Source organism: Panthera uncia, chromosome A2 (assembly GCF_023721935.1).
Source record: "Panthera uncia isolate 11264 chromosome A2, Puncia_PCG_1.0, whole genome shotgun sequence".
Classification (NCBI taxonomy): Eukaryota; Metazoa; Chordata; class Mammalia; order Carnivora; family Felidae; genus Panthera; species Panthera uncia.
In genome coordinates, this window is record NC_064816.1 from 55,242,927 (window position 1) to 55,259,480 (window position 16,554).

General features: G+C 56.9%; 1 protein-coding gene across 1 annotated transcript in view; it reads right to left on the reverse strand.

Annotated features, from left to right (window-relative positions):
• EEFSEC (eukaryotic elongation factor, selenocysteine-tRNA specific) overlaps positions 1-16,554 on the reverse strand; it is a 249,667-nt gene that overhangs the window by 33,493 nt on the left and 199,620 nt on the right. Inside the window, exon 6 of the mRNA XM_049641112.1 lies at positions 13,269-13,425. Coding sequence (XP_049497069.1) covers positions 13,269-13,425 — 157 coding nt within the window. The remainder of the gene's footprint in view (positions 1-13,268; positions 13,426-16,554) is intronic.

The window sequence follows — 16,554 nt, forward strand, 5'->3', positions numbered from 1 at the left end:
TTCTAGCACATGTCAGGCTGGAAAAAGCCTCTCCCTCCCCTCATGATTGCTGGGCCCAGATCTCAGGACCTCCCATCACCCCAGCACCCAGAGAACATTCCAGAAGACAAGGCCTAAGGGAAGAAATAGGCACAGCACTATAGTGTTGAGGCAGTGCAGGCGCCTGGGCTGAGTGGGTTGCGACTGAAGGCATTCCTGAGGCCCATTCTGCTGGCCCCCCCCACGGGGGACTCTGAGGCAGCTGGGGTGGAGTCTGTTTGGGATGCCCCCTGCTCACCCCTCCTTATTCTGCACCCAGCAGGCATGGAGTCACTGCCCTGCTCTCCACACACCCACTGCCCCAAGGCTTGGGGCCTTCGGTCTCACTCTCCAACCAGTTGCCTGGGAGAGCTTTCCCACCATGTCCTTGGCCTATACACCACCCACTTCCTGGAAGGGCAGCATGGTCTGCTACTGGCACCCAGTGAGCAGAGGCCAGGGATGCTGCTTAACATCCTAGAGCACACAGGACAGCCCCCACCACAGGGAACGACCCGGCCCCAGACGTCAGCAGTGCCGAGGCCAAGGAACCCTGACCTGACAAAGGTCGGGTGCCAAGCGTGGGGTTCAGGGCCTCAGGCCTGGGATTGAAGGTGCACAGCAAGAAGGACCTCCAGGGGGCTCAACTGTGGTTGACTCCATGTAAGACCTCAGGGGAAAAAGTTCCACTGCTTTAAAAAACTCCTCCAAAACCACCATTTTAAACATGCTAAACTAAATGAATTCGTAACAGGGCACCTGAGTGGCTCAGTTGGCGAGGCATCTGACTCGGTTTCAGCTCTTGTCATGATCTTGTGGTTTTTGAGACTGAGCCCCACGCTGGGCCCTGAGCTGACTGTGCACAGCCTGCTTGATTCTCTCTCTCTCTCTCTCTCTCTGTCTCTCTCTCTCTCTCCCTCCCTCCCTCTCAAAATAACTAAATATTAAAAAAGTAAGTTAGTAACATATAATGCATTTAGAACAATATCCCACACATCAGAAGAAGCAACAAATATGCCACACTCCTTCCAGCCTCTGTGTGTTAGCATACTCTGTTCCCTCTGTCCTGAATGCCTTTCCTCCCTTTCTCTAGCTGGGAAAACCCCTGCACTTTCAAGCCAGCTCAAGACTCACTGTCTGTGGAACCTTCCATCCCACTCCCACCCACTCTGGAGTGGTCACCTCATCCTTCCTGTCCACCCAGCATGATGCTTAACTTTCTGTAGTCATCTCTGCCATACTTGTTTCCCCCTGGGGAGGGGCAGAAACCAATTCTCTGTGTCCGAGGCTGATGCCAGTCACAGGAGAGGGCCACAGCTGGAGCAAAGGGAGGGGAGTGAGAGAGACAGACAGAGACAGAGGCAGACAAAGAGAGAGAGAGGGCTCTGCAGGCTTTGGCAAGTAGCAGCTCCTCCCCGCAGGCCCTGGCTTAGCCTCCACAGGGCTATGGGAAAGGGCAGGACACTGCTGGATCGGGTCCCCTGCAGCCAGTTCTGCCTCACTGCTACCAGACCAGGGCCTTAACCTTGACTTCCAAAGGGACCTCCTGGTGACCTTTCTTGCATGCAGGCCACAGCTCAGCAGCTGTGCGGCCCTGAGCCCCCTCCACACCAGCCATCTCTGGGCCACGGGCTGACTTCATCTTTTCCTTGACCCTGCTAACCACCACCTTCACCAGAAATCACAACTACATCACGCATGGTGAGCAAACTGACATCACATGCATCCTGGGTGGTGCACTAAGAAGGACACGAGAGGGCCTCTGTGGGGTTCCTTCCAAAAACGCACAACCTGAACTTAGTCATGAGGAAAGAGCAGACTGGCCCAAAGAGTGTATGTGGGAGACACCCGACCTGGACTCTTCAAAAACCCGTAGGAGACACGACAACCAAATGCAGGGTGTGAATCCTCCGTCGGAGAAGTTTTGAAAGACAGTATCGGGACCACTGGGGTAGTCTGAAAGTAGACTGTGTCCTAGACGGACATCCAGTTTCTCGAGAGAGCATCATGTTGTGGCTATATGGGAGGAGGCCTTTGTTCTCGGGGGCACGCACTGAGGTTTGCCGGTGTCACTGCTGTTCCACAGTTATCATTCAAATGGCCCAGCACTCACACAGCAGGCTAACGTGACAACACGTTCACAACTGAAATCCAAGGGACTATGCATGTTCAATAAACCAGTCTTCCAGCTTTTCCACGTGGTTGAAAGTATTCAGAAGGGTGGTCGGGAAAACCCTCGAAATAATCCTTCTTATAGATGAAGACACCGGGGCCCAGAAAGGTGACTACTCTACCCAGGATTCCAACTCAGGTCTGGCCGCCTCCAAAGCTCTTGTTCTTTGAATGTACCCTGTTTCCACCTCTTAGAGGGGGCAGGAAATGCCAGGCATGCACAAACCCCAGCCCTGCCAGTGTCTTTCAGTAAAAGTCAATCTGGTCCTGGCAGGGGCTACTCTGGAGGCGGCCGGCTAAGAACTCTGATGAAATCCCAAGGACAGGTCACTGAGGTTGCCCGAGATTCCGCGCCAAACAGAGTCTACAGTTGCAACTGGGTGGGTGGGTGCGGAGAGCACATTTTAAAGGAAAAGAAAACCAGTTTCATTTCAAACCCCAGAGGGAGCACGCAACCTAATAGCCTATTGTGCGAGGGCTTATTTATGGGAACATGACAATACCCACAACCTCAGGACTTCTTGCGGCCCCTCCCTTTGGCACCAAGGCGAGGTTTCACTTTTTTTCTTTGCTGGCTTTCCAGAAGGCTCTCCACAAAACGGTGGCTGTGAGAACTGCCCACTTCTACCTGGGGACTCTGGGGTCTGCTGGGCAGGTCATCTAGCTCCTCCAAGCCTCAGTGTACCCTTCCGGGAAATGGGCTGGGGGCTGCAGGAGGATGAAGAGGCAGCACATCAAGGGCTTGGCCGCAACAGAGGCTAGACACGGTAACCCCACCGGAGAACTGGGGATTTCATGTAAAAACCTGTATCCTCAGTCTCTCTTGAAAAATGGGAAGATCCGATCGCATGGTGGCCGTGCTGCAGCCCAGAACCACCCGTGTGGAGCTGAGTGGCGGCTGCCTGCTGGGATGTGGCAGCCTCAGCCTCAAAGCCCCCATGTGGAGGGGCCCGTGCTTCCGGGCCTGGGTGCCAGCACGCGGCAGGCAGATCAGGGCATCTTTGTACACCAGCCTAATCCTCACAGCCCCCCAAGATTGCATCTTTAACCCCATTCATCAACTGAAAATGGAGGCTCTGAAGGCAGCAAGCTGCCCCGGATGCCTCAGCTGACCTACTGCATCCAGGGATCACGGTCTACAACACAGATGGCTGATTCTGGAACCTTTCTTTCTTACAAATGAAATGCAGAAAACTTCATTGATTTTTGTTCATACTGGAGGCACTTCCCACACCATCCGCCATGACCTGCTACAGCTGGAGAGGGGACCGGAGCCTGGGCTGCGTGGCATCATCCTGGCCCAGCCCGACGGCAGCAGGGCCACACTCGGACACTTTAAATTGCATGACATTTGCACCACAGGAAGTCCTTAGCCCAGCTCTCCCAGCCGAAGGTGGAAGGACCGTCAGGCATGCAAATGCAGGCAGCTGGAGGCACAGGTCTGTTTCCAGAGCTTGCCTGAGCTGCCAGCCAGCTCCCATAGGGGCAGGCCCGTAGAAGAGCAGCCGGCACGGGGCTGCCTTGCCTTCCTGATGGGGGGAGGCGCCAGGACGAGGGGATCTTCCCGTAGCGCCGGCTTTCTTGGGTACTTGATGGAGCCAGGGCATAACAAGGACATAAACAAGCACTTGGTCCCAAGTCCTCGATTCGGGGCCAAGGACTGGTCCATGGTGCTGCAGTTTTGCAGCGTCCTCGCAGGGGGAGAATCCACGCTGGGGGTCTGGGTGCATGCCTGTGCCAACGCTCAGGGCCAGCAGCAATGTCTGGGCAGCATGGGCTGAGGACCTATCCTTCTGCTGTGTGCAGACCTGTGCCCATTCTTCAGGACACAGTGAGAACGGGGCAGTGACACCCTAGGGAGGTGCCAAGAGCTGTGGCTGCCATCTGGGAAAGCTGAGATGGGCTCACCTGGCACCCTGCCTCCCAGCCACCTCCATCCACAGCCCCCTGCCCCATGTAGCAGTACTTTCTCACTGGACTTGGGCTTCTAGCTGTATTCCCTCCGAGCCATCTTCCCCTCCCCCAGAGGGGAAACTTGGGACCTGCAGACTTGACTCCATGAGCCAGGGCTGGCCCGCGAGGCACTCTGTGACCCTGGCTTGTCACCCTTCCTGCTGCTCTCCCTGCTGCAATCCTCAAATGCGCCTGAAGACTCAGGTTTCTGAGCACAGCCTTCTTTCCTTGTGGTTGGCCTGGGGAAGTCCTCTGGTGAAGTCAGGAGTCTGTTCCAGTATCCACCTCCTCCGGGAAGCCTTTCTAGATTCCCATGCACATGACACAGGTCTCACATTCACTTGGGCACTGCAGCAGCCCTCTGCCTCCCTGCTTTCCCCGTGGCCTTCCTCAAACCATTCTCCAGAGGGATCGCTTTAAAAATGAAGATCAAATCGAGTCAGTCTTTCACTTAAGACCTTCCTCTGGTGGATTCCCACAGACCCAAACTCCTACCGTGGCTCCTGCCCATGTCTCTGATGCCATCTCCCTGCATCTGCTCAGCTTGCTCATGTCCTTTGGGGGCAGTCCCCCCATGGCCCCATGGCACTTTGCAAACCCCTCTGAGAGACACGCCTTGGCATCACCAGAGGGTCACTGCTGGTTCACTGCTGTCCATGTCTCCGACACACGGCTGTGAATGCAGCTCGGGGCCTTGGGAAGAGCATGTGGGTGGGGTGGGAGCTGCGTGGTGTGGGGCATGGCTCTTTGAGCCTCATCTGTGAGTTGGGGGTGACAATACTCCTTCCCAGGGTTGGTGGGAAGATAACTTTTCGTGCACTGCCTCAAGCCACCTTCTGCGATGGAAATCTGATGTTATGTCCTGCTACAGGCCCCCCAACAATTCCTCTCTGCACTAGGGTAGAGATGAGCAGACTCCTGGGCCTCGCCAGACCCCACATGGCGGCTCCCGCCCATCCTCACTCCCATCACCCACTGGTTTCCTGGGCCATTACCCCCACAGGTGCCGATCTTTTCTGCCTCAGAGCTCCACTCGGGTACCTCTTTGCCCGGGACACTCCCCCTACTCTGCCCGAAGGACTCCTATTTATCCTCCAGGGCCTAGTATCATGCCACTGCCCCAGAAAGCCTTCCTAACCCCAGACGGAGTCAGTCTTGCTTTGTACTCTCAGAGCACCATGCACCTTCCCTGCACAGCCTGATGAGGTCTGCCAAATGGCAAAAGCTTGGGAGATGTGTTCGTTTTCCCAACTGCTGTGGGCTGACTTGTGTGCCTCAGATTCACCTGTTGCAGTCCTAACGCCCTGTACCTCAGGATGTGACTGTATTTGGAGACAGGGCCTTCAAGGAGGTGACTAAGGTAAAATGAGGTCATATGGGGGCACCCTAATCCAATCTGGCCAGTGTCCTTATGAGAAAAGGGACTTATTGGGGTGCCTGGGTGGCTCAGTCAGTTGACCGTCCAACTTCGGTTCAGGTCATGATCTCACAGTCTGTGAGTTTGAGCCCTGCATTGGGCTCTGTGTTCACGGCTCAGAGCCTGGAGCCTGCTTCGGATTCTGTGTCTCCCCCTCTCTCTGCCCTTCCCCTGCTCACTCTCACTCTCTCTCAAAAAAAAAAAAAAAAAAGAGAAAAAAGAAGGGACTTAGGACAGAGACATGCAAACAGGGACAGCCACATGAAAGAGACAGGGAGAACACGGCCATCTGCAAGCCAAGGAGAGGGGCTGCTAAAGAAACCAGCCCTGCTGACATCTCGATCTTGGACTACCAGCCTCCAGAACGGAGGGGATAAGTGGTCCTGGTTTTGGCCACCCGGCCTATGGTTCTTGTACAGCAGCCACAGAAGACCCCTCCACACTAACCATGCTGCAAACCCCATGAGAACAGGGGTCACGTGGGCTTTTGTCACTGTGGTCCTTCTAGAGCCTAGCCCAGGGATGACACATAAGAGGGGCTCAAACACTCATTGCTGAGTGGATGAATGACTGGCTATGGACTCCCAGAGCAGGTCCGTGTCCTCTTGGAGCCTATGTGCCCAGAACACCCCGCACTGCTCCTGATACAGAGAAGGTACCAGTAGAGAACCAGACAAAGGTACAGTGAGCTTGTGCCAATGTCCACGTCCTGGCCAGCTGACTGTCTCTGAGCTTGAACAGTGGGGTGTGTTGTGGTTCAGTGTGTGCCCTGGCCACCAGTGGGCTCAGCCCCAGCCACCTCCTCCTGCCACGTGACCTCAGGAAAGCTGCTTGGGCTCCCTGCTGGTCTGGGTCCCTCCTCTGTGAAGTGTGGGTGCCGTCAGGCCCGCCTCGCTAGGCTGCCGGGAGGATGCAGTGGTCTGCCTACGTGAGGACACACTCCCTGGCGCAAGGCGAGGGCTCCAGAGTGGCCACCATCTGTGCCACTGCTACCATTATCCCTGCTATGGGCTCTGCCTGCCGCTCGCTGCTTTCCTGGATGGTTGCTATCCCTGCCGTGGGTCCCCATGCTGCAGACTCCTAAGTGACCCCACTCCTGCTGGCTGCTGGCCCATCTGGCTTCAGACAACATCCCTGAATAGCTCTTAGAGGCCATGCATCTAGTGTTTCACCAATTACCTGCTCAGGCCAAGTGACTCTGTTCTCAATCAGAAGGGAAATGTATAATCCTTGCTTGTCACCAAATGCAAAGTGCCTTCCAGGATCAATCAAGGGGAGGGGTCCTGGTAGCAGAGCCCATCTCAGCTTGAGAGAGGTTAACTCTCCCTGCTCTGCCATGGGGCTGGGGCCCTCGGTGGACACGTGGGACCCCCAGTGAGGACAGGGGCCTGGTGGGTGAGAGCAACACACAACCCCAGCCACTATTCACAGAGACCCTTGTGACAGGTCAGCTACCGTGGGCAGGGATTAGTGGTCTAATCCCCACTCCCTTCTTGGAAATCAGAAGTTTTCCTTGGTCTTAGCACCAAGGGGCTGCCTGTCTCTGCAGATCATGCCCTGTGCTGTGCCCAGGGACCCTCTGAGGAACTGGGTCTACAGCACCTGCAGCCCTGGCCTGGTCCACCTACCCTCCTGGGCCGATCGGGCATGGAGAGCCGGTGATGCAGAAGAGGTGGCGCTGCCCTGCCCAGTACTCAGCCTCCAACGGGGCACCCGGGGACTTTCCTTCCACAGCCAACATCCAGGACCTCCCTCCCCTCTGACACATTCCAGGACTTGGACAGGGCCTGGCACCTGAAGGGCCTGATAAACAGCCGATGAGAGACAGACGAATGGAGGTGCAGGGCTACCCCTGGAGTCCTGGGACACAAAGGGAGGTCGTTTCGGCACGCGGGTGCTCGGGCAGTCTGCCTGAACGGAGGCCTGGGAAAGAGCTTCTGAGAAAAGAGCCAGCTGGTAGGGCCTCTGCACCCCTCACTCCTGGTGGCCACTGTGCATCTTCCTGGGAGCTGAAGAGGCAGGAGGAGACTCTGGGCTCTTACTAGCTGCCAGGGCCTGTGATCAAGGGGCCTCAGTTTCCCCATCTGTGGACTGGGGAAGAGTGGCCGAAACAGAAGGGCTTCATCCCTTCAGCTCTGGCCTCCTCTTGCACAAGTGCTCTGGGCAGTGCCAGAGAGGAGCACCAAGCGGTGGTCTGGAGTCACGTGCACCTCCAGAGGAGGCTCTGGTTTGGGTCTGCAGAGTGGTCCAGGCAAAGAGAGAGGAACGAGGCCCTGGGAAGAGGTGAGGGGAGTATTCCCACAGCCAGCGTATGGGTGCAAAAAATGGCGCCCAGAGCAGGCACTCCCCTATCCACAGCCCCTCCCACTGGCCACAGGGTTCTAGAGAACACCACACATCTGATTCCAGTTCTCTCCACTCACCTCCTTCTCCTCTTCCCTCTCAATCCCTGCCTGGACAGCAACCTCTCTGGGAAATTTGCCTTTTCCTTCCCTCAGCATGGCCCCTCTCCCTGCCCTGTTTCCTGGCCATGTGCCCTTAGGGACACCCACCATGGTGACTGCAAACTGCTGGTCTGGGCTTCCGTCTCTTCCACAGGGACGTGCCGTGGGGCAGGACTCTGTCCAGTGGTCTCTGCATCCCCAGCCCTGAGCCTCCCCGAAGTTTGCAGAGCTAGGCAGACTGGTACCCTCTCTCAAGTCCTCTTTAAAGCACCAGAACCCCCAAAGCCATGTCACAAGGAATTGCTGGGCCGAGGGGGGTCTGATGATGCTGGTGCCTGCCTGCTTTGGAGGAGTTTCTGGGGAGGCCCGCGGCATACTAGGCCCCAGGCTCTGTGGCCCCCACAGGCCCGAGTTCAACCGTTTGTTCATCCCAGTCCAGTCTGTCCCACTGAATTCCTTCATTTCATTCATTGTGCAAGCAGCATTTCTTATTCCGTGGAAAGCCAGCCCCTGTTGTGGATTGGGATGGTACACCAAAGACCCAAACACCTGTGGCTGGTTTCAGGGGACAGAAGCTGAAGCCAGCGTGGCTTAGGGACCCTCCTCAGAACACCCACTGGAGACGAGCAGGCAGTGGTTCTCTAGACGTGCCACCACCCTGCCGCCCCGCCCCATCTCTTAGGCCCTCTGCCCAAGGGCCCGCCCAGCAGAATGACTACGACAGACCCCTTCTCCCACACAGGGCCAGAGGGCCAGAGCTGTGCTTCCTCACCTCCCCACCAGCCCTGCATGGGAGGAGCCAAGGCTCAGGGGGCATTGTGGGCAGTGGGCAGTGGAGGGGTGTTGTGGGTTCAATCCCAGCTCTGACGCTTCCTACGGAGCGACACTGGGCAAGCTGTATTGCTTATCCACCAAGCCTCAGTTTCCTCATCTGTGAAACGGCGACACTCCGATGCCATGGGTGCCAACCTTTCTGGGGGCTTCATAGGGCCCCCTCGGACAGCGGCCACGGCTCCTGGAGAGCAGTAAGCAGAAGTTCCTTCTGGGTTCTCACTACAAGTACAATGCCACGCATTTGTTTTTCTTTTCTCATCTGCCTCGGGTCCATTTGGTTGTGATTAGTAATAGTTGAAAGGGTATCAAAGATCACCTAAATCCGGTGACCCTAAATGCGAATTACTAGCAGGACCTGAGACCTCTGTTTCGGGGACTGAGGGAGAGCCTGGCTGCCCCAGTCCGGGTCGACTTCCTGACATGTACGAGGCGGGGTGGTCTCGGCGGGGCAGGTAGGGCAGGCCCGTGGAGAGGACAAGGCCCTCGCTGTGGCCGCCAGTGGTTGCGGTTCTCAATCACTGCTGCTCTGGCTTTTCCAAGGCACGTGTCTGCTCAGAGCTCTGTGACTCGTGAGTTGTGCGGCCACCCGACTAGGGGCAGTGATGCACATCACACCGGCAGTACTTGGGGCCCAGGGCTCTGCAGTCACAAGGCCATAAGCTGCACGTGTACTGTGGGCCATCCCTGCCCGTACTGCTAGCACAAACCACACACACTCCTCCCCAGACTGGCGGGTCCAGGAGCACCCTGTGGGAGATGGGCCACCCAAAAAGCTTGCCACGTCCTACCAAGGTACACTTATCAACCTACTGGGCAATTGCCGGTCTGAGGCATTGTTTCGGGAGATAAAGTTGCGTGTGTATGTTTACCTCCTCCCCTAGAGTAAGTGGCTCATGGCTGTCATGAGGGACAGTGCCTTTCTCCCCTCACTTGACTCTTCTCTGGCAGAAGTCATTTACCCTGCAGAGTGGGGTATATGGGGTTGGGGGGAGCAGCTATGGTCCCAGCTTCCCCACCCACCCCGGGCTGCCTCTCAGAGCCGGAGCTGGTGCTGGGACACTGGTACGGCATGGAGGGTGGGAACAGCAGGACAGCACTCACCAGGGTGGGCCGTGGCAGCCTGGGCCAGGCTGCCCAGCACAAGGGTCTCTCCCACCATGTGTGGGCCCCGTGGCGCCAGCTCTCCAAAGCCCTGGCGCCTGTCTTCGGGCTGGTGGGGCAGGCAGGGACTGCCCACTGAGACCATGGTCAAGGCGCTCTGCCCCTCTGCTCCCGAGGCCTACGTGGAGACAGAGGCAACCAGCCTGGCTCCACGAGGACGCACCGGGTACCGAAGCAGCACCTGGGAAGCACGGACACTACGGCACGGACAGGATCCTCAGCAGGGTCCTCATCTCTGCCCGCAAAGCCCTCCACCTACTCTCTTTGCAGTAAAGTGACCCGGTGGGATCCCAGCTCATCTCACAGGGCCTCTCAGCCTCCCAGGACTTACAATGAGGCCACTTTTTTGAAGGGAGCAGCTACATACATGGGGGGCTTTCTGACCTCGAGGCCCCCTCCAAGACCTGGGATAGCTCCTTGGGTGTCAGGATGGGACTGTCTCACTAGCCCCACAGATTTTGGGGAGCATTTCCCGGGGGAAGCAACAGGCCTAGTGTCAGGACCCTTTTCTCAGAGGCCGGTGTCTATGGCTCCGTAAAACACCGTTTCCATATTAGGGTTCACCTTTGGCTTGTGAACTTGAGGACCAAGTGTCCGTCTTGAAATTCAAGTAGGAGTTACAAGTCACCATGGGCCAAATGCAGCCAAAAGGTAGGTTTTGTTTAGTTTGGACAGTTTAAAATTTTTAGCCATAAGTTTTACATAAACATTAAATTAGATACAATTTGATTACTGGGCATATAGCAAGAGACCTGAGTGGCACAGCCCCCACTACCCTGTCTCTTGCCTGCCACTTGGTCTCTTCAACACCTGCTTGGCCCTGTCGGGATCTGGCCTTGCCACCCGAGTTCAGAGGCCCCAGGGAGCAGGCGGGCCTGGAGGTCAGGGGCTGATGGGAAGACACCCAAAGATCTTCAGTCGGCCTCCCCCCACTGTGTTGCCCTGTGGAGCTAGCACCAAGGGCCATGGGCCACATTTGACCCCAGCCCCCCCGCAACCTGTGGGCTGGGACAGCTGCCCTGGGCTGCTCCAGCTCTGGGAGGCTTGGGCTGTGCAGGGCCATGACCCCGGGCCTCCACGGCCGGCACTTCCAGCCTGCAGCCGGCAGCGCCCCTCCTCCTCCACCTGGCACTGGGTGTCTCGGGTTCGCTGAAGAGTTTTTCACAATTAATGAACTTCAAAAAGGTTAAAAGTAATTCTTCATGGGAGGAATCGGCAGGAAAAGACAAGCAGGAGGGGGGTGTGGAGTTGGGGGCGGGGATGAAGGAATCTGACCAGTTATATTTAATAAAAAGCTTAAAAGCCACAAACAGGAAGCAGACCTATTAAAAAGGCAACACTGATCTAACAAAGGAATGTGAACTTGAGTTGACTGAAGCCGCGGCACTGTGTCTCCCTCCCTGTACTCCCACCCCAGTACCCAGAGCCCCCAAACAAGCCTCCTCTTGTACTCTGGCCTGTTCTGAGAACACCCCAACTCGGAGTTTGCCTTGGGTTAGGGGAAGGGGGCTGAGGGGAAGGTCAGCATGACCCCCCAAAAAAGGAAACAGATGGGGCTGGCCTTCCCTCGTCTGGACCAGCAGGCCCCTGCCACCGGGGGAGGGGTGAGTGCTCCGGGATGCGGTCCCCCCAACTCCAGGCAGCTCCCTTCCTGCCCTCCCAGTGCCCTGTACCCCTCCTTCCCAGTGAGCCCCCACAGGGACAGGCCCAAAGCCCTGGGAAGTGAGGTCTGGACCTTGGCCTGCCCGGCTCATGCCCTGTGTGTGTTTCTTGGAACCCAGAACAGGACACTGTGGACCCTGGTTGGGCTGAGGTAATGACCAGGAGCAGTGGAGAGGACAGGACAGGAGCTTAAAGCCTAGTATCATGGTCACTTTGCCTGCCCCAAGGGAGTATGTCCAACCGTGACGGAGCTGAGCCCCACCTTGATGGAGACCTCGGGGTGCAAACAGCAGATCCGAGTGCCAGAGGGAAGCAGTCCTCTGGTGCCCACTGCTCTTCCTCATGCGAGGGCAAATCCCACACATGACCCTCTGGGCTCGAGGAAGGACTAGGGAGGCAAGGGCCCTTGGCCAGGCTCTCAGGAGAGCAGAGGGTGCTGACTTCACCTGGCGAGTTGCCAGGGAACTTGGCCAGGGCACCACCCCACCTGAAGATGTCACTCAAGAAGCTCTACACCAACATCGTGTTGCTGACTTGATCTGAACCTCCCCGTGGCTTTCCAACCCTCACAGAATAAAACTCAGAGCCCTGCAGATATGCAGGGTACAGCAACATGCTGATGCGAAGTCGGGGTTTCTCTGTAAAATCCTTCAACTCTGTTGCATGTCTGAAAACTGGTGTAACGTACTGCTGGGGAAGAAAAGTGACATCCCACACACCTCCCGGCTTGTGCCAAACAAGCAGTCCTCATGTCAGGGCCTTCGTACATATCCCCTGTCTCCACGAACATTCTTTCCCTTGGTGTCAGTGGGGCTCCCTCCTTCCCTTTGGTCAGGCCCCTACTCAACTGTTCTCGCCTCAGAGAGATCTTCCCTAATTGCCCTGTCCAGAGGCACACACAGTGATTCTCCCCCTCACCCTCCTTTATTTTTCTGTGAGGCACAGTCAATACTCATTGAGTGCATTCCCACCCACCCCCTCCCATGACTGTGGCAGCCTGCCTGGTGTGCAGTGGGACCTCAAGAACACGGGTGTGGGGTACACACAGGAGTGATAGGATGGAGGGCCGAACTAAAGAAATCCAAGGGCTCTATTCCCAAGAGCAAATGCACACCGTTGATCCCGCCACGGACAAGCCCCAACTCAGGTTGCACAGAGCCTCCGCACCTACTGGTCTCCACAGGGCAAAAAAGGAGGTGGCAACTCACATTCTGGCTACTGGGGCAGTGTTCCAGACCCCTGGTGGTCTCTCTCACCAACTTTTCCTTAGAAGCAACTGTCAGGTCAGTACTGGTACCATACTTCACAGACAACCCAGGTAATACATTCAAGGTCACCCCTATATGGTAACGGTGGAGCAGGAGCTCAGACTCAGACCTTGACCTTGGCTCTGCCCAGAGGCTAACTCCACGCCAAGCCCCTCCAGGACCCATCCCGGCTCTTCAGCCACAGGGGACCAAAGGCCATGAGGCCGAATGGGCTGGGCCCCGTGTATCAGCTCAGGCAGGCTGAACATCCTGAGCCAAGGGGCACTGTCCGTGCACCGTCTCTGCCGTCTCTCCATGCCTGCACGGTGCCTGCCAGTGGGAGGAAGTGACTGCACTCACCAGGGATGTGGATCTTGAACTTGCCGCTCTGGCCAAAGGCGCTGTTGATGACCCCCAGCTCCCCAGTGGACAGGTGCACCTTGAGGCCCACGAAGAGCTGTATGTTGGTCTCCTTTTTGAACAGGGAGCGGCCGATCACGCTGTGGTCGTCTATCACCTGTCCCCACACACCCGGCCCCGGAGAGACAATCAGTGTGTGCTGGAGGAGCCTGGGACTGCCGCTGTCCCTACCCGGCCCTGGGGTGATCTGTCTCGCCGACGAAGGAATGCACTGGAGTCACATGGCAACCAGCCCTCATCACCACCACTGACCACCGCTGAGCTTCGGCAGCCGGCAAGCTGGCCGTGAGAGCTTTGTGTGGCTCACGCATAGCACACGGCAGCAATGGGAGGGAGGCACTGTTTCCCCACTTCACAGATGTAGAACTGGAGGCATAGCAGAGTTAGGCCATCCGTCCCAGGTCACAGAGCTCCCAGGACAGACTGAGCTCAGAACCCACAACCTCCCTGCCTGTACCAGCCTCTGCATGGCCACTGTGCCCTGCCTGTCTCCAAGCACCTAATGATGGCTAGCGGCATTCTCCTCATGAAAGCTTGCTCAGACTCCCCAGGTTGAGAGGATGACATCCACACTTGAGTCTGCATCAAGGTTTTCTAGAACTTGCCTCACTCTCTCTCCGGTTTCCCCTCCCACAAGGAGTGTCCAAGAACTTGGTCTCTGCCACCCCATCCTGCTAAACACATATGCATTTCAGCCAAGGCTTTACTCACTCTGTTCAGGGCCCCTTCCTGGCCTGGCCCACATCTACCTACACCACACCTCACCGCCTCTTCTCTGTGATGCCCTCTTGCCCCAACCCCAGGAGAGGCCCCAGCTTCCCTGTCTCCCTGCTGGCCGTGGCCAGGCCCTGCGCTGCCCAGCCTGTGTCCCCTCACTCTTTGTGGAGGCCCAGGCCACAGAAGGGACACACACGTGCATGAAAAGCCGACCTAGTACAGCCCTGATTTCAGCAAGAGCTGTGTTCACCTTGAACCTCTCCCCAGGGGACTGAGTGTGGGGAAGGCTGAAGTGTCACTCTCCCCTCCTGTGGCCTCCCCTGCCCTTCCTGGCTCCTTTCCAGGGCCTGTGCCAGGAAGGTGCCAGGCCTCTGTGTAAAAGAGAGAAAGAGGGACATGTGTATGTGTGTGTGTGCATGTTGAAGACTAGACCCTCCCCCAGATGACCTCAAACGGGCTAACGAGCTTCTTCTTGAGATTTGCTGCTACTTCAGAGTAGGGCCCGTGCTTGACCTGGCGTCCGGCATGCTGGGTCCCACACAGGTGCCACAGAGCAAATGGGGGAGGCTTCTTCTTGCTCTCCAGGCCCTGTGCACCGGCTTGGGTGCTTCTGGGGACCAGGGTTGAGTCTGAGCAGGTGTCAGCCCAGGCAGCAGCATGGAGGCTGGAGTGCTGCCAGCAGTGGGGCCTGCAGCCTCCACGTGTTCTCCTCCTGAGGCCGAGACTCATGGGGACCCCCGTGTGCCGGGCTGTCCTCAACCTCAGAAACCTCTCACTTCTGCCCAAGACACCAAGATTTGGCCAAGGGCCCCAGATGGATTGTTTTGAAAGGCAGAAACTGTCCCATTTACCCTAAAACCCTTTTAGAAAAACATATCCTATTCTATTTGATTCATAGCGCCAGATAAAAGGTACTTGAATTCCTCCTCTCCCCGGTGATGGATGAATCGGATACAAATAACGATAAGAATAATCATTTCCACTTGCACAGCCCTTTATAATTCACAAATCTCATTCCCACACATGAACTCCTCCTCGTCCTTCAGGACTCAGCCCCGGCAGAGCTCTCCCGTGGGCGGGCCTGCCATGGGCTCTGCCCCGTTTGTGGGTACCACAGGGTGAACTGAACGGAGGTGGCTCCTGGCAGCTGCAGGACACGGGGAGCGAGGGTGCGCGGATGTCAGCAGCCCCAAATGCTTTCCCAGGCTTCGCGGCTCCCAGGAACTCTGCCTCCACACCCACCAGAGCGGCCTGTACGTAGAAGTCTGTTCCCAGCCTGCCCAGGGCCTGGGAGGCAGGGCTACCTATCATGTTCGGCAGCCAGGATGGTTAGCCGAACTGACTCTGGACTAGCCGTTCTGTGTGCCCCATGACTGAAGGTGCTCAGTGCCACCTCCTGTCCTAAGCTCGGCCTGCACTACTCAGAGGCCACCAGTTGTTAGAAGAAAGTGCCTCAGAGCACCGCAGCCTGTAACAGAGGCATCAGGGGGCCCCACTGAACCCCGGGGCACCCTTGTCTGCAAGGGGTTTTCATTCCTACTTCAGGGCAGTCAGAGGCGAGATCTGAGGGAACTGCAGTCACCAGGGCCAGTGGCACGGTGGAAGTTCAAAGTCAAGTATGCCGGGCCTTTGCAGAGCCCGTGCTGAAGACGCCCGCCGGGATGCCCCGGGGGCACTCTGGGCAGGACGGGTGGGTCCCAGGCCCTTGCTAGCCCATGAGACAGGGCCAGCTGAGACCCAAGACCTGTCCTGGGCCCCATGGCTGGGCGAGAAATGACACAGTCAGAGAAAAGGCACAGTCCTTGCACCAGGAGCTTACAACTTACCTAGAGAACCACCTTATAAAAGGCACCACAGGACCCCAACAGGCAATCCAGGCAGAAAATTCACACCCAATTCCTAACAATGTTCGTCCTTTCTTCCTACAAATATTTACTGAGAGCCTACCATGTGCCAGGTGTGTCACCGAGGGCATATCCAAGCTCCTGCCTCCAGGGGCTCATGTATATCCTTGTGGAGGGTAATTACATTCTTTCCTCCATCCCATTGCCTCTGGACAGCTCACTGGCTACAGGGTGTCCCTGTCTCTGGGCAGGGCCCTGGTGCCTACAAGGGCCCCAGTCAAGCTTTTCGTGCCTGTGTCCTCCCAACACCCTGGACCTTGCTCCTCTGTAAACCCTGGTCCTATCTCTTGTCTTCGGAGCACAGATCACTCCCTGATATTATGCTATAGCTTTATCTGCTGTTTGTTTAACGTTTATTTATTTTGAGAGAGAGAGAGAGTGAGAGAGCAAGCAGGGGAGGGGCAGAGAGAGAGGGAGACAGAGAATCCCAAGCAGGCTCATGCTCAGCTCAGCGCCTAACGCGGGGCTCGATATCCTGACCATATCATGACCTGAGCCGGAATCAAGAGGTGAACGCGCAACTGACGGAGCCACCCAGGTGCCCCTGTCCATTACTTGTTTCTTCCTCCCAAGCGGGACACAGGTCCATGAGAGCAGAAACATGT